General features: G+C 40.3%; 1 protein-coding gene across 1 annotated transcript; it reads left to right on the forward strand.

Annotated features, from left to right (window-relative positions):
• The first annotated feature begins 3,921 nt into the window (after window positions 1-3,921).
• Window positions 3,922-6,543, forward strand: LOC113021703 (PAK4-inhibitor inka2-like). The gene is made up of 3 exons (XM_026166413.1): window positions 3,922-4,076; window positions 4,203-4,236; window positions 5,446-6,543. The coding sequence occupies exons 2-3, from the start codon at window positions 4,219-4,221 to the stop codon at window positions 6,424-6,426; spliced, it is 999 nt and encodes a 332-aa protein (XP_026022198.1). The 5' UTR covers window positions 3,922-4,076; window positions 4,203-4,218; the 3' UTR covers window positions 6,427-6,543.
• Window positions 6,544-18,745: the final 12,202 nt, after the last annotated feature.

The raw sequence follows: 18,745 nt of genomic DNA on the forward strand, positions 1-18,745 counted from the left end.
AAGATGAACTGATGTACTGTATTTATAGGTTTCTAATCACAAAAATCGCTGCACCCATTTCCCAAACAAAATACAAAGAAACGAGGGGTTACAGTACTTTTGCACAGTAATGTGTACAACAGTCAGTGTTGGTAAACATGCATCTGTTTGGCATAAGCTACTCCTTATATTAGACCAAAAAAGACTAAAGGAGTGCTGCATTAGCCCTTTAAAACCTGAACCATGAAATAATTGCCAGAAAGCCAGGAGTTTATGGAACAGTCTGACAAATTTGTTTAAAAAATTAATTACATTTTTATTGCCATGAGTTTTCATTTTTATCGTATTTGCTACATCTGCCTTTATTTAAAAAAAAAAAAAAAAGCTGAAAAATTTATTGTTCTATTAATTTAGATTTTTCAGGGGGAAAATCTCGCTGATGTCGTAGAAGTCTCAAAAACAAAAATCTGCGCGTCTCATATAAAACACTAGGCGTTCACGGGTTAAACACAAGTGTTAAAAAGTGTTTTGCTTGTGCTTGATGTTTCTTTTCATTTACAGGAGGAAGACTTCTTAATTTGAAAGTAAGAGACCTGCTATATACAGCTTTTTATTGCTTCAATAATGTCTTCTGTTTGATGCGAGAGGCATGCACGAATTTTAAAAACACTGAGACTGCCATCTGGTGGACACATGCATATAGAGATAATAGCTGATCAACAAATATTTACAGACTATTCAACTTTTTTGGTCAGTCTCTAACAAAACTATCACCACCAAAAGCATTTAACACTGTCAGGAAACAGAAAACGTCTCGTTGCAGCTGTTCTTGCTATATAGCATATATAGTACATTTCGATTGTAGCTTCTACAGGGGAAACTATAGAAGCAGATGAGACTGTTTTGGAGAAAAGGTTTACATTGTACTTTGCAGGTCTAGAGAAATATGTTGCGTCTTAAAAACCACACAGTCAGATGCATCTGCTATTTATTGAAAACTGACTGCATAAACACTTCACCACTCAGATTTTTTGATTAGCAAATGGCAGCGGCAACGTTCAGTTTACCTGGACATGAAAATGCCTGGGATATTGTTATTGTTATTGATGAGCGTGATAAGGTGGGAATAGAAAACAGCAAAAAGTTCACATTAGCTTGTGGCATACTAATAATACAGTCTTACCAAAGCTGTGACTTCCTCCTGAAATGATCCTTCAGGAGGAAATTGTGACAAAGCTTGTTAGACTTTTTATGGCCTATAAAGCACATATATAATAATACTGACATTCATAATGCTATATTGCATATTTGCATTGCTGTAGGTTTAGTAAAGGAATCTATTATTGACAGGGGTGGTAATGTAAAAATGCTTGTTAGCTGCATGCAGAAAAATCCGCATGACCCTTTGGTACTCTTCAAGCCAGTTTCCCTTGCAAAGTATTTTCTCCAGAGGGCGCTCCGGTTCTGTTAATTGAAGACAGGGTGAAGTCTCAGGCACACAGTAGGTCCTTTAATCATCAGGTATGATGTCAAAGTCTCTGTGCAGTCACCAGTTATTTCAGTTTTATTTTAAGTGCTCATCCGTTGCAAATGCTCATATGCTACTTAATGTTGGATTGCTCCCCAACTGTCTGGATGAATCCGTCATTCAGATTTGCATAGACATCTATTCACGAAATGTAAACGGCAGGTGAGGTGTTAAATGACTGATCGGTGCATTTACATTTTGAATCTTTTGTTGTCACTCTGATCCAATGATTTACAACCAGCCAGCAGCAGGAAGAGAGATTTCCTTCCTCTTTGGGAATTATAAAGAACCACAAAATAACTGTGAACTTGTGGGCTGAACATTTATGATGGAAACAATGGCTGGGAAATTATTTGAACACGCATACACACACGCACATCACCAAATCTCGACTGATCTTGACATCTTAGAGTTTGTTTTCTGGCTCTCTGACTTTTCTATGTCACACACAATAAGAGTATATATGAATCATCCTCACCCCATAAAGACCAAGAAAAGCTAACTTAACAGTGCATATTAGGCCATACAAGAATAAAATGAATGATTTTGTACCCAGAAGTGAAACAAGAAGTTCGTCTTAGCCTTTTTTAAAGAATAAAACTACACATTTCCTAAAGATTGGAAAAAAAAAACTGTATTGTGTTTGTGATGTTTTATATATGACTTTAGGCCATTTTAGCAGATGTTTTGATTATTTTTATATATAGCTTTCTGTTTTAATCTGCTAAGATCAACATCTGGTTAAATTAAGTGTCCCCCTGATCTTTGAACAACAACTTTAAGCACTTGCATGTAGCTCAGGTTTAAAATAAAAGAATTTGGAAAGCCTCCAGCAGGACCTAAAAGTGAATTAAAAGTTTATCTTGTGTGCCCTGACTCAGTTACTCAAGCAGCTTCCATAATGAACATAAATCCTAAAACATTTGAGATTTGAAATGACAGGAGAAAACTGAGCATAGGCAATGGGATGACTATAATGAAGATAATAAGCAGTTCATCTCTGGTCTGATTGGGGATAGTCAGATTTGCTTAAGTATCAGCTTGTACAATAAGTCAGTCCATTAGGTATTTAGGAGAGCAGCATTGCTCTGCCTGTGCAGAAAAATAATCACAGTTCCATTTAAAGCACAGTGCAGTTAATTACTTAATTCATCCTGTAAAGTGTATGGGATGTGTGGTGGACACAGAAGGACTCTTAAGGGGAACCACTGATAATGGGAGTCTTTTGAAGTCACTAATTTTGGGGGGAAACAAATAATTCCCATTGCTAAAAGCCTGGCGTTCTTTAAAACCTACAGGTTGCACTCAGATAGTAGCCTATAAAATGAACCATTTACAGTCTTGTGAGGATTAGATTGTCAGGACAATTCACTTTTTTCTGGATGGCAGATTCAGAGCCACACACGCACACAAACACAGGTAGATAGATTCATGCACAAAGCCAAGTTTTCGTATAAATCTAACTCTGGAACAGGTAAACTGGCTCCGTTATTCTGAGGCTTGCTGTGAGCACTAATCTGCACATGAACAGTGGGCCATCAGGATCATTCCCCAAAGACCAACAACTTAATGCATGCCTTAGCCCATTGGATTTGCATACGCATTATTTTGAATGGAAGGTGGGGTGCCAAATGACTGTTGTGGTGGTGGCATGCAGTTACATTTACACTCGGGCACTTACTTTGCTTCTGAATAAATGGATGAGAGTGCAATGAGCCACCAATTGAACAAGCACCACAAAAATTAGAAGTAATCTGAAAAAGAGCGCTAAGGTTTGGATTAAAACACTCATGTGGGAAAGAAAAAGGGGCTAGGAAAGGAAACACAGTGAAAAGTGTTTGATTACGTATAAATGCATCACAGGGGATATGAAGCAGTCAGTCAGTCGCAGTCAAAAAGAAAGAAAGTTTTTTTTTTACCATCTGATAAGTTAGGGGTTTGCTCTGACAAAAAAAACAGAAGCTTCTTAAAACTTCTACTATTTGCAGTTTTGTTTAGTTTGTTTTTCTGAAGCCAGAAAGCGATTTTATGATCGCATTTTCAACAAAATAAGTGAATTAAAATGAAGTAAAAGCTGAATTATTATTATTATTTCTGGGAGCGATAGAAAGAAAGACTTTTCATATCTCTCATAATCTCATAACATCATTTATAAATGCTACAGGCCCACTAAAGTAATCTCTAGGTCTGGGTTAAATCTTCCCAGGTCTTTGCGTTCAAACATTACACGACAACGGTGTTTTATGATGAAGGGTATGTTTAAAAAAATCTGAATTGAGTTGTGGGGGTGCTATTCTACAGAAGTATCTTTTTTTTCTCTCCTGCTGTTTTGCAAATGAGCTCTGCGGGCATCCTGCGCCCTGATTGGCTCATTCAGACACGAGTGGTTGTAACTGGCTGCAGAGCGCGGAGCTGTAAAAGGAGGCCAAGGGGGCTGAAATTTTCACTCAGCATATCAAGCGACTGGAGCCGAAAGGGCTGACTCCTTACTGGGGACACTAAATCCCGCGACTGCTTTGAACGAATCGGGACAATTTTCTCTTAATGGGACGAAGCTGTCACGTTCAAGGTAAGCGCTGTGTAGCCTAAACTCTTGTTATTATATACTTTCATGAAGTGTTATTTATTAGTTATGAGGGGTTTCATGTCTGTGGGGCGCTGCATTAAATCCACTCCATCATTTTCTTTCTTGCAGATATAAAGTTTTACAGATGAAAGGAAAAGAGATGGTAAGTTTGCTTTATATTAATTTTATTATAAAAGTGTAAACCCCGAAACCATTGTAGTATATTCTGAATAGGCTAGTAGAGTCAGTCTTTCCACGCGTGGAACATGTTAAATCGTGGGTTTTGCACATAGCATTGGTTTCCCCTAACAATGATAAGAGTTCATTCTGTCCTCACATAAAAACAAGGTGAAGTTTAACTGTTTACCAGACATTCACTGTTTTCATCAACTGGGACGTTGCTTGATTTCCGTGATAGAACATGTTGTCCGATACTTCATATAGGCTACCTGCTGATAATCCTCCTGTGCACGTTCCTTACTTCCTTACGTTTTGTGCAGCAGCTTGCAGAGTTATGATAAAAAGCAAAATGGGGGCAGAAGGTCTTGCAACAGGGTCAAATTCTGCAGTAGACTAGGAGATGAGAGGTCATAGAGGTTCAGAGGTTACTGTATTGACAAGAATCCTGCAATTACCTTGCAGTTGTGGTGGTGGGTATTGGACTGTGTCAGGTTTCCTCCTGTACTGCTTATCCTTTCATAGGATTATGAATTAAAGTGGGTTTAAAAAAAGGAGACCCCACTTTTCCTTTTTTGCTACTCCATCACCTCTTGTTTAAGTTTGAGTGAGCCACCAGTGTCCACTGGCTGATTCTGACCAATCCGCTCCTTGAGTCAGAGAGGAAGCAAGAGTATTACCCTGGTAAAATTAATATGCAGGCATGTTGCACCCTTAAAGAGACAGGACCCCTGTAGCTAAGCCGAAATCACCTTTTTGTGTGCAGGTCGCTTCACTTTGGGCAGGACGTCTTTTTCTCTCTCTGGAATAACATTTGTCTGGGTTGTCAGTTGAATCATTTCTGAGTCAATGAAATTAGGGCGTTCACTCTAGTTGTTGGTGTGGTTCAGTGAATTAACGGACAAACATATAGCCTTTGTTTTTGAAATTGGCTTCTTGAAGAACTGCACTCTTTGAACAGCAGGTCAGCTGACCTTAAAGATTACAATAGGAAAAGATGTTCTTTCATAGGCTGAAATGTACTCCAAGCAAGTTTGAACATGTCCCAAAAGTAGTCCCTGTTCCTACCTTTACCCAGCACTCCATTTAAAAAGGATTAATGATTATCAGTCATCTTCTTTTGTTAGCTTTATTCATACTCCATATCATATGACTTATTGCCAACTTCTTAACACTCTTTGTCTTTTCTTTGCAGCTTTGCCTAAGTGACTCCGGTGACTGCCTACGGGAGCAGATGCAGTATATGATGAGGTCACTGCAAGATTTAAAACAACCTTGGAAAAGCTGCCCTGCAGCCAGGCGCCCCCTTGCTCCCATCAGCGCTCAACTCCCAGCCTTAGTCCAACACTCGGCACTGGCACGCGCTTGTCAGCAGCGAGCTTTGCAACGGGAGCAACGCGCACGCCTGCGGATGTCTAATGCCAGCACAGCCAGTACCTACGACTCTGCCTGCTGCCTGGCGAGTCCTCTGGAAGAGGATGAGGACGACTCCAGCAGCCGGTTTGGGTTCAGGCTGAGCACGGCCTCTCCCAGCAGTCACAAGAGTCTGGAGTTTGATTCAGGCTACTCCGAGGCCTCGTGGCAGGATGATGGAGTATATCTGAGGAGGACCAGGAATGTGCGGGTGTCATCTTCAGCCTGCATGCGCACACAAAGATTGCCAAGCGGACGTATTCGCCCCAAATCCACCTCCGACGTTTGTCTGGAGACATGGACATCATTTGAGGCCAGTGACCCAGAGGACTGGACAAACTCTTTATTGACCAGAGGGCGCAACCGCCAACCTCTGGTTTTAGGTGACAACAGCTTTGCAGATCTCATACAGAACTGGATGGACTTGCCAGAATGTCCAGAGCCTACCAACCTGAAGCCAACTTCAAGGCCTAGGCTGGGAAAAGCCTTCTTCGTCAATATGAGGAGGAAACTAGTTGGACTGTCTAAGAGTGTGGAGGACAAAGTGAGGATGAGATCCACTGAATCTCAGATTAACAGAACTGACAATGCTGCAAAACGTCTGTCCTGTCCGGTTGTGGCAGCACAGTCCAAAGTTCCGTTTTTCCACCAGTCGCACGCGTGCATTAATGAGCTTGATGCGGACTTCTACCGCTTTGCAGCTCTCATGAAGTCAGGCAGCCGGCAGCCTATAATCTGCAAAAATATTATCAGCTACATCTGACATCCATTTTCGTGTGGAGCCATTTACAGACTGAACAATCCTCAGAGTCACTTTATTTTTATATGACTGTTTCCCATTTTTAATATGCTGAAAATAAAGAAGTTATAAAAACCCAAACTCTACCTGCTCTTATGTATACCTTTCATTGGTTATTTTAAATTCCCAGAGACATTTGGAACACATTCTGCCATCATTATCTCAGTTTCCTTACACTGATAATAAATCTCCACAGTCTGGTCGGTTAAAGGACGCTTTAAGCGTCCTCTCCTATAAAGCAAATGAATGTGGTTTCATTTATTTTCATTAGAAATGGGCACATGAGATGGTGGTTGTAGATGGATGGTTCAGTGTAACTGGGGTATAATAAAAAAAAAAGATAAATTGATAGCGTGTAGGAAGCGCAGAGCTATAGTCATTCCAGTACTTTGTTAGATACCATGGGACTCATGTTCTTACTCAACAAAAAGTTGAATCCATTAGAGAGGCTTTAACCAGGACAACAAAGCTATTTACAGGCCAGAATCAGAGGCTGTATCAACAGAGTGCTGTGTTCCCAATGAGGTAATTCCCCATGTGTCTGCAGTAAAAGGTGAGAGGAGGCGAAGCAGCTGGCTGCAGATGGTGCACACATTTATTCTCTTTGCTTTATGAAGAACGTCTCGCTAATAGCTCCCTGCCTCATTTAACCTGGGCTCTGCTCTTACTGTGGTCCAGCCTTACAGGTGGTACCAACTCATCCACACACTTTACTTAATGGTATACTTAATCTTGTGCTCACCAAGCAAAGGGAGAAAAATGCTGAGTGGCATATGCACCAAGATAAGCTAACAATCACTTCACCTTTGCCTTTACAAATTCACTTTGCTCATCAATTCAGAGGAGAAACTACACCAGACCATATAAAGATAAAGAATTTTCCCCCAATGGGATTTCCCATGCTCTCTGCTGCAGCCAGACTCACCAATCATGCCTGATATCAAGGACAGGGGAGGAGAGGAGAGAAAGATGGCTCTAACTGGGCGCTGTTTGTCTTGGCCTGTTTATCAAGGTCTCCTGATGGAATGTCACTGAGGGCTTACTGCTGAGCACTCACTGGGGATAAAATGAGCTCTTATCATGAAGCAGTTACAATATTCACATGATAGTTTCTAAAAGGCAGCTAAACAGAGCGTCTTTGTGAAGAGAATCTCAGCAAATCGTCTGGGTGTGCTCTTTTTCTCTGGTTCTTCCTTGAGCTCATTATATTTAAGGCGCATGTTAGTTTCCAGTGGGAATGAGAGAAAAGGACACAAGAAACAATGAATCCAACACATTAATCACCTCAATGGCATTTTGCCTACTGAACATATCCCACTACATGCAGTAGATGTGAAAGCAGGAGCATCTTTTATAGCTATTTACAGGCCAGAACCAGTTTCAGCAGATGGCTGCCCGAGCCTGATTCTTTCACACGTTTCTTCCTGTTAAACAGAGAGTTTTTCTTTCCCGCTGTTGCTAAGGGCTTGTTCATAGGGGGTCGTTTAAATGTTGGGGTTTTCTCTGTATTAGTGTAGGATCTTTACCGATCTTTACCGATGTAGCTAAGAACTATGTGTCATTACCCATCCAGCTGATTCCACTGCCTCCTTCTGAAAGCACGTAAAGGCTTTAGAGGAGTACGTTCACTGGGCACAGATGTGAGGTTGCTTAAGGAGTAGAAGGTCCTTTTAAAATGACTCCAGTTTCAACAGAATGGCTGCCACCCACATTCTGCTTAGAGCAAGTTCAACTCTGTTACTAACAGTTGTCGTAAACAACATTCATGAACTTGGCACATGAGATGATCTGAGGCAGATCTGTTGAAGCATCGCACGCTTACAGGGTGGCCCAGTCTAACAGAGTGGACACAAAACATATTTCCTGCTAATTAAAAGTTTAGCTGGGAATTTTAGTCCTGGTCCTCACCGGGAGCTTCGGTGCCAGCATGAAATCATGTTCACGAATGTAATCATGTAATTATCACGTTAGTAAATAAAAGGAGTAGATGGATGAGGTGACAAAATTTGCCAAACTCCTCAGCCGTGTAATTTTTTTGTGTTGCCATACACACAAGCTCATGTGAGCGCTAAAATCTACATTGTAACCAGACAATTTTGTTTTTCAGCACGGTTTGCTCTTTTAGTCTTTCTGTGCTCTCAGGGGTGGAAGTTTCTACTGCTGATGCTGGCTGGTCTGTAGGGCCAGTAATTAAACTTCTGACCATCAAATTGCAGGTAAAATCTTTGAAAGGTTACTGGCCATTTAGTGCTTGTCCTGGGCATAGGCAGGATTATGAAAACAGTAGCTGTCCAGTAACAAGACGTAGAACAAGTAGAGTCAGTAGGGCTTCTCAGTTTCCTGTAGCACCAGTGACTATTGTTTTCTGAAAATACAACAAAGGGAAAAATCTAGCAACGTACAATTTCTTTCATTTTCTTTTTAGTTCTGTTGCAGAAGAATTTTTCTAGTAATTTACTTTTCAGATAGTTTAGAACAGAGAGTTGGTGTTTTTACCTTGTACATCAAACTCCTGTTGACAGTTATGTAGATCCAAGTGAATCAGTGTTACTTGGAAATAGGAAAATTAAATAGCATAATCTGGCAATTTATTTCCATTTTACAGTGGGTAAACCCCCAGGTAACCACTACCTACCCTTGGAGTGGATCAGGAAACTTGTGTTCATGGCATCAAAATGCTGGGATATCGGATGACAGTAATATATATGACATTAATAAAACTAATGTTGATGATTTACACTGGATTCTGAAGGAATTCCAAAGGACTGACTCACTGAGCTGTTTGGGCTACCAACAGTTTCTGGATTCCATGTTTCAGAGAAACAGAAAGTGCAACATCACTGATTCCTTTAGGGGAAAAAACTTTAACTGTCTTAACTTAACTCATCAGGACTGGGACAGGAAGTCTATCTATCTATCTATCTATCTATCTATCTATCTATCTATCTATCTATCTATCTATCTATCTATCTATCTATCTATCTATCTATCTATCTATCTATCTATCTATCTATCTATCTATCTATCTATCTATCTATCTATCTATCTGTCTGTCTATCTGTCTGTCTGTCTGTCTGTCTGTCTGTCTGTCTGTCTGTCTGTCTGTCGACTTGATATAGGTAATTGAAATATATATACATATATTCAGTCTAATTTCAAGTCCATGAGAACTTTTTCATCCTTTTGGTGTGTACAAACTGCATTTAGGAGTCACACAGCTGCTTTTCACAATTATAAACTGGTGTCTTAAGTTCGTGGGAATCATAACAGTTGAGATGACATGGTCTAAATATCCCAGGAGGCTTTGCATTGGTTCTCATAGCCAAATAGGGCCCCTTAGGTCAGACCCTACTTCCTCTGTTCAGTACAACACATGCCTTTGCAAGTAATCCAATGCCACTGTGTAAGAAATGCCTCATTAGGAGCTAAATTGCCACACTACTCTGTGCTTATATCTGATGGTTTAATGTTTTATCTGTAGCAGGTCAGCTTGTTTTTTGTGTGTTCCTACATGAGGCAAATATCCATCTGTATTAAACCTGTGCCAACACAAGTTTTCTCACATTTTTCCCACATAATTTCTGTGAATTTATGAATGAATTCTTGATTGCAGGAGATCAGTAAAAACAGTCCATCCATGCTATTTCTCAATTTCAGCAATATTATGAAGGATTACTCTGGGCTGTTTTGCTGTTTTTAAGGCTTGAATAAACACAAGCACCATCTCTGGAATGTGGTGGCATTTTTTTTATTTTTGCATTCTATTCTTACCTTGAAGTTGCACTACGTGTGAGCACAGACCTGCCTGAGCTTGTGTAACGTTGTGTCCTATTCACCCACGTTTGGCACAGGTACAAGATAATGGGCCACTGCAGAGCCTGTTCCATGCATATTTGCAAAGCAGAGCAGAGCCTTGGTGCCTGCCAACGTGATGTCTCCGCAGTCTGACATGGAAAAACACCACCGAAGAGGATGGAAAAAACATTAGCTTCTCTGGAGACTATTAATGGGTTTTTTAATTTTTCGCAGAACCTCACGTTTCAGCACTCCCACACAGCAGCAATTTCCCTTTCATTAAGACGGGGCCCACAGGGTCCAAAATTGCCTTTTCTAATGTCCACTTGGAAAATGTATTTGGTTTAAGACAGTGGGGCAGAAACACGTATGGTTTGTGTGTGTGTTTATATTTCTAAATAGAGGCTGGTGCTCTCTATAGATCTACAGTACAATGGAAACGGTTTTAACACGCTACCAGTAAATAACACAAAGGAGACTCTCCAAAGCATGTAGACGACGCCAAAGCCACACATTCTCAACATTCTTTCACGCTTTTGCTTTTGGAGGATGTAAGTGTGAGAGCGACTCTGGGCATTCAGAGTCCATTCACGGCCACATGACCAGTCGGGGCATTAACTCTAACATCACAGCTAAGTCAAACTTTCACTGCCAAACACAAGTATTCACACTCACACACACACAAACATTGTCACACAGTTTACCTTTGATAAAACAGGAACAGAAGGCTACAGGCAAGAAACCAGCATCCCTGCTGGAGAGCTCAGCTGAACCCAGAAACCAGAAACCACAAAGAAGACGCTCTATTTTTTGCAAAGAAAACAGTTTTTTGGATTTCTCTGCTTGAAATAACTACTGCAAACCTGTATGGAAAAACACACACTATAACCCTGATTTATGTTGTATAGCCACACATATATATACATGTATGGTCAAAAGATTTTTTATTGATCCCTGCTGGGAAATCCAGTCAGTGCATTTAATTAATGTTGAGCATTCGGAGCAGTAAGCAGCCACATGCATTGGGCAACTTCAGCTAAAAGCCAGTGCCTTGGTCAGAGACATGAAGGAGAATTACACCAACCATACAGCACCGTCTTCTAATCTTAGGGGATGATTTAACTCAGACTAATCTACATGTAGTCTTGTGTGGGTCATAACTTAAAGTGTTGTCGTGTGACTGACATACAAAGAAGAGTGAAGAAATAGGATCTCCATCTTGCCCAACTACTGCAGACACAGGATGCAACATTGCCGCAAGCAGCGAGGAAGGGCTGGCTTGTGGTCAGATAAACTTTAAGAGTGTAGAGAGACAAGAAGAAGCAATGGAAGAAACATTCATCCTGCACTTATGAAGAAGAAAGAGAAGGCAAGGAGCAAAATGCTAATGAGGAGTTAAATACAGGAATAAATGAGAGTTTTGTCAAGCAAGCTGCAATGAAAAGCCCAGCTATGGAAGCAAGAAGTGTCTGGATGTGAGAAAAGTAATTAGGATGCGAGCCCGATCAGACAATCGGTCATTCTGTTGAGCAGGAAACTGGGGTCAGAAGAGCGACCTTGATAAGTTGTCTTCCTGTGGCGCTCCACAGCATGGTCTCGCCACTAACTGTCCCTCTACAGCTCTGGATTGAAAACCCTCATTGGATGGTTGCACAATGGAGTCCTTCTCCAGTCTTAAGATGTGCTACACTGATGAGACAAACAGAAAGCAGACATTGTGTGGTCTCAAAGATCTCTCAGTCTCCCGCTTCCTCCCACTCTTCTTAGTTTTCTTCCTCTGACATTTTTACTTCCTGCTGACATCCTCCGACTCATCCTCATTCTTCGATTCTCCATTCAGAATTCACTTTTAATCGAAATAAAATTTGCCGTCACTCCCCCCCCCCCAGCCCCCTGCAGGTATTTGTTAGTAAGATGTGATATTTGTTTGTGCGGACTGTGCATCGTTGTTCGGCTGAACCAGTTGGTCATGGCTGATTTGCTCTCATACTGTTTTGGTTATGGATAATTTGTTATGATGGCTGAACTTATTTAGTGACCTCTTGTCCTGATATATGCCAGAGCAGGCCGAGTGTAAATAGAAATGTTGAGAAAAATGAGAGAAAATGTCCGGGGGGTGGGTTCACACAGTCACACACAAGTAGTGATCGTGGCACTTCACGGGCTGTTTGTTTACATTTTCAAAGATTTATTTCTAATACGATGGAGTAAAGATACACTGTGGATGACTGAACGCTAACCCCACTGTTAACCTCATTTTGAAAGAATCTGGCCATCTTGGACCACTTTAACCAACATGGGATCCATCCATTAAAAACAGATGCTGATGCATTCAAGGAGCTTCGCCGGTTTCCTTTGAAACTGCTCCACCACTCTCTGTAAGACCATAGGTGAGGTAGATGGCATTTTACAGAAGTTGACAAAGGCCACTCAGATAACAGCTTTACATAACCCAAACTCAAATCATGTGTCATAGAGGATCAGCTGGATTGAACGGGGGTATAAGTGTGCGTCATCATGTGGTTGTTGAGCGTCAGACTCTAAAGTAATACAATCATGTGAGAGACCAGATGCCTACCTTTTAGATGTAGTAAATAATACAAAACATTGTTCAAGGTTCATAGAAGCAAAGCTAATTTTCTTGCACATCCTATTTGCAACCTCTATTTATGTTATATATATAAAATATTTCCTCTTTTTAAAGGGGATAGTTTGACATTTTGTAATATATATAGTTCACTTTTTTACCACAATGATTGATACAACTTTTCTGTCTATCAATTGCAGGTAAATCTACCGTCCTTGAGTCCTTGAGTAATAACACTGACTGACAGCAGTGTTCACATTACCCTATGGAGCTGCATGGAAGAACGCAGATGTTCCACATTGTTGAAAATTAAATTGTCTTTAATCAGCCAGACTTCAAAATCCATGAGATGTCTGATTGATCCCATGTGAGAACAGTGCTGATAACTGTCCCTGGAATTCAAGTGTGCAGTGGAACTACTCTTGCAGACCAGAGTCATGCTGTATTTTAATATATATATATATTTGATCTTTAACATTGTTTTTGCACTTCTCCTTTTCACTTGTCAACCAATAAGTATTTGAGCTACGCTTGGTCGAGCTGGGTGCTGTTGGGTTTTTGAAGGACTACATGGGAGCATGTTTGCGTTGGTTGAAAACCCCTCTCCGCAGGCTCTCTGTAGGCAATTACCTATGCAAACAGACAAAGCTCTGTTACCTTAAAACAAGCATTACCATGAAAGTGTTTGAGGACTGTCCACTCCAGGAACTGCACTTTTTGGCAAGCTACCTATCAGCACCACTACAGTTTAAAAAATTATATCTCTATCCTTTATCTATATAGAAACAAAAGTTTCCACACCACATTATGATAGCTGATGACTGCTGACAGCAGCTTCAGAATTTTTAGTAAGTAAATTTAAAAAAGAGACTTCTATGTTTCGCATAAGTATGGTAGAACCCATAAAGCTCGCTAACCTGATTCTACATTTGCAGATAATGTATTTTAGGCACCTTTACATTCAGAAAGCTAGGTCGTTAGCTAGCACATGACTGTTTAGTAAATTCGTTATAATGTCATAGCTATATTTGAAAAGTAAAATCCCCTGTCTGGCGGAGCAGCGCGTTCTCCTTGTGGCCCCTGTGTCAACACAGGCCAGAGGAGGTGGGCTACTGCAGCAGATGGCTGCCCGCCGCACCTGGACTACTGTTGATTTTAAACAAAGCTGTCAGTCCTAATGCAGACCGCGTGACTGGGTGAACGCTTCAGTACGACTGATGGAGTCAAATATTAAACTCCGAGCCCCCCACAGCCCCCAAGAATCTCTCACATCTCTCTCCCACTCAGCTGATACCTACATCCTGTTCATTTACATGTATTTGGCACTCATCACTGTAAAGCTACATTTGTTCTCAAGCTATTTTCCTTTGGCCTTAAACTTCAATGGTTGACTGTTATTATCATTTAATGTGTATTCATTTGATAAACCCATCTACATTGTATGATTTCACATTAAAAACCAGACTCAGTTTTTGACTTTCCACCTTTATGTGAACCCATCTCCGCTGCTACAGAATAACAAATGTTTAAAGTTTTTCTTTCTTTGCCTTTTCACTGATTTTCAGTCCAGTCCTTGCACCTAACCATCTTTAGAGGGATTGTTTTTCTTGTTTGTTAAGTCTCTTAACACTGACCTATGAATCATTTAGGCATAAAAAAGGGCGCCTAACTCCAGGGATGAACCTGTGTTGTTGTCTACACACAACAGACAACTGAGCAACTTTCAAGCTCATTAGAATGAGTTGTTTTATGGCTTATACAGTGCATTTCCGTGTTTTGCTTGCACGTTTTAAACCAATCAATCTCTTCAATCTCCTCTTTCTCTCCTTACCAGGAAACCACGAGGAAAAGCGAGGTAGCTGAAGACGTTTGCACATTGCTGTACATTTGTCAACAACAACCACTGTCACGGTTTAATAACCAGAATTTCAAGCTGTGGCTGTCTTTGCCTTAGAATTTAGACGGGATCGGTTAGTTGAGTCAACGGTGTACAAAAAAAACCAAGACAGGTTAGGTGACACGTTATGAAAGAACTTTAACAGTTTAGTTTGTGTGGAGTTACTCAAAAGAATGATCACTTTCATTTTTACCCAGCTTTAGTTTGTAAATGGACTGCAAAGAGGGATCAATTACATAAACCAGATACTTTAATGAGAGTCACATTTTGATGAAAGAAGACAGTAGCACATAGTCATGGGGTAACCTCTGCAGGCTAATTTGATGGAGAAATTAACCCGGTCGGGATAGACTATCATATGATCACAACCTCGAGTACAGTCCAACACAATCCTCACATCATGAGAATGTAATATGTGCTTTATTGAGTTTACCCAGAAATGTCTGGTGACAAATTTGTCAATTATAATATGGTGCCAAAGCAGGTCATTGCTCAGCACTAGGAAATTAAGTTGTAATATTCAGCCGCCATTCAATTTTTAGCGGGAAGAAAAAACAGGTGTTGCCTGTAAAATCAGAAATATTCTGGATATCCAAAGACCTAAAGGCCTCTCAACCAACCGCCACTGCAGATCAGCCTTGAAGCAACTTTCTGTCCCTCCTTTACCTGTTGCCACTCCCTTTGTCGCTTAGAAAGGATGTGAACGGCAGGATTTGGATGATGAGTCAGGAAATGGGATGGATCACTGTTACACGCAAGGGAGTGCAATATGGGAACTCTCGAGAGCTCCTTCGACCGGCTAAACCAGCCCAGTAGTAGAAGGAAAAAACAAGCTGGATGGAACTTGGGAAAAACTTACCAGCATTCGTCACATGAAAAGTTTGATGGACTGGAGTAGGTGAACATCCGCGTTCTCCTGCCAATAATCCTGTTTCTGTCCCTGTAGTGACATTCTAGTGAAATTCCTCAGAAAAGCCTCAACTGGCTCACCTTGAACTTTTGCTTTATGCTTTTAATTTCCTCCTGACTTATGTAGTTTGATGCTTTTGCTGTTGTTGTTGTTGTTTAACCTTTCTTGGGTATAAAAACCAAAAAATTAACCCCACCAACATTTCTCTCAGCTAAAGTTGTCCCTTTAACTTTAGTGCTAATCACAGAGTTGCTGGTACGCTAACGAGTGCTTGTCAGCAACAGTTGTAATAATTTTCTGGCTAAGGTTTAAATAATACATTTACAGAGATGGAAAATTACCTGAAACTCATTGATTCATAACTGATCAAATGCTACTTTGTTTACAATACATATGATCACTCTGAAGTGTCTTTGTGCTTTTCAGTTCTGCTTTGTGTTCATAGGTAAACACTAGATAAAAGATGATATGTGTGTCCTCATTGAGAAAGGGGATTTAATGTAACTTAAGTAATGAGTAGTGTAATGAATTACATTCGCCGGCAAGTAATTAAGAAATATATTGCATACCTTTTAAGAAAACTAGCAATTAATGTGTTATACATTACTTTTTTTGTGTTAAACAACCAGTATTACGGGCTACCCTCAGTTCTTGTAATGACTTTTGTAACAAAGTGAAACCAGAGGTTATACAGACACATGGCAACACTTTTGTGAGTCTATAAGCTGTTGTCCTTTTGGAGGACAGAGTCTATCTCTATAGCCTGTGGCTCCCCATATAAAAACACACCAAAGCAGCACCTAACAGTAACCCTAATCCTAATCAAAGCTTAAACTGGGCACTAATTTAACTCAAAACCATGTCTAAAACCTACAACCTGCCTTAGAGTAGATGCGATGAAGTGAGAGGTGGCCAGATGTCCTCACTTTCCCCAAATGCCCTCACTGTGCTGGTGAAAAGCTCAAAATGGCCCTCATACAATTAGCTGCACGGACACACAGAGGTAATAAGCTTGTGATGTCGACCACTTTATGACCGGGGCGTTCATGGTGACCTGAGGCACCGCAGCGTCTGTGTAGCTGCGGGGCGGACCAGTACACAGTACAGCCACTTTTACATCACAGGCTGACCACTGTGTTGCTAATTACTGTGTCACTGAGCTCTGTCACCTCTGTGGCCCCTCGTGACTAGTGATGATCCATCCTACTCGCCGACATCGACCCTCCCCCAAACACATGATGCAGGATCATCTTTGCCTTGGCAAAATAATAAAAGGACCTGAGGAATGATGAAAGGGAAAAGCCCCCTCCCCACCAACACACATACTTTTATATTCCATCTATCTGTGGACTCACTCATAGTTTTCTGCATAATAAAATTGACATAATTTCTTGAACATTTCTGTTTTGTTTTCTGCCATTTCACCGCCTGTATTTGAATACAAACTTACATCAGCAACACTAGTGCAAATAAACCTCAGCTAATGCCTGTATTTACACAGTGAAATCAGGCAGTGCTCTTGGCTAACTTTAAGCAATACATTGCTCTGCAAGGCTGTTTCTCTTGGTGCAGATAAAACACACTGAGGCAGCATCAGCTATCCTTGTAAACCTACAAGCATGCTGTGTTTTTACCTAAATTAGGTGAAATCGGGAGACAAATGGGCTTTCCTGGTTCCATGGATATTTTTTTTTTGTGATGTGCTGAGTGTGCACTTACTGCTGCAACATAATAATTATCCGTGTGTTTATTCAATGAAACAGTTCAAACATTTGTGAAATCATTTCCTTATCTGATGTCTTGGTGAGAGTTAAATGAGAAGATTGTTGCTACATTATATCTGTATGTAAGTGTAAAACTCTGGCTTACATACTTTTTTCTTAGTATAAACTTGCAAAGAAGGAAATATATAAATAAAGATTAAACAATAATGTGGAAATCTCAGATTGTAGGAAAAAGTTGAACATGAACTATGACATGAGTCAAATTGTGGCCCACCGTTTTAAAAAACTTGAGCTAGCATTAGTTTTTTTATTGGAACCCAAAATGGGATGTTAATGGGATTAGCTATGAAAAAAAGCCTCAAACCAACATGAAATTACTAAAGAACCTGAGCTCCAGTCATCCCATTAGCTGGACTTTCTTCTCTTTGCAGCAATGCCAAGTTGTCTTCTTTGAGTCTTGGTTTTTATGCTAAGCTAAGCTAACTGGCTTTTGGATGTTGCCATATATTATTATATATTCAGTGACTTATACGAGTGGCTATGTCTTAAACTTTCACAGTTTTACCTTTTAAACCTTTGTCTTTTATTAAGGACAAATGAAAATGTTTAAAATAAGCTGTATTCAGTATGAATGAATTTAGAATTTTGGCTTCTTCTGCTGCTGCTTCTTTTTTCTCTTTTGCTTTTAATCATGTACTTTTTTTAACCCCACTATGGGCTGAGCGAGTTGCTCCATAATGTAGAGCTTTACACACTTGCCCAACAAGCAAATGATGATATACCACAGGGCAAATGTGAAACCAGAGTGAAATATGAGGTGCACGTGGGGCACAGCACCTGTGGGTCTATACCCACAGTGGCCATACAAGATGGTATGTTTGCTGGGCAGCAAGCAACAATCTGTGCAACAATATTTCAAAAGGACAGACAAAAACCTTTCGGGATTTTTGTCTCTCTCATAGAGTTCATTGCATTTATAAAGAATTACTTGACTACAGAGTGAAACTATTGTTCCCAAGCTAGATTTTATTTTTTGGATTATGCTACTTGTTTTAATTTGCTTTTGTAACCTTGTAAATGGTGTACCTTCTCAGACCGGTCTCCTTTGGAAACAGACTCTCAAGGGATTTCCTGGTTAAATAAAAGTTAAATAAAAGAAATAAATAGATAAAATGAAAAACAAAAATATAATACAAAAAAGTAATTTTGCCGGTCTAGTCTATTTAAAGTGCATAAATGAAAACTGACTGAGACTGAGCCCTGTACGTGACAATGAGCTGTTGACACCTTCTCTGGTAACCCTGAAGCGACGCCAAAGTTGCTGGCTCTAGAAATTAATTACACATAAACATGCAGAGAGAGCATGTGCG

The sequence above is a fragment of the Astatotilapia calliptera genome, chromosome 5, assembly GCF_900246225.1.
Source record: "Astatotilapia calliptera chromosome 5, fAstCal1.2, whole genome shotgun sequence".
NCBI classification, from domain to species: domain Eukaryota; kingdom Metazoa; phylum Chordata; class Actinopteri; order Cichliformes; family Cichlidae; genus Astatotilapia; species Astatotilapia calliptera.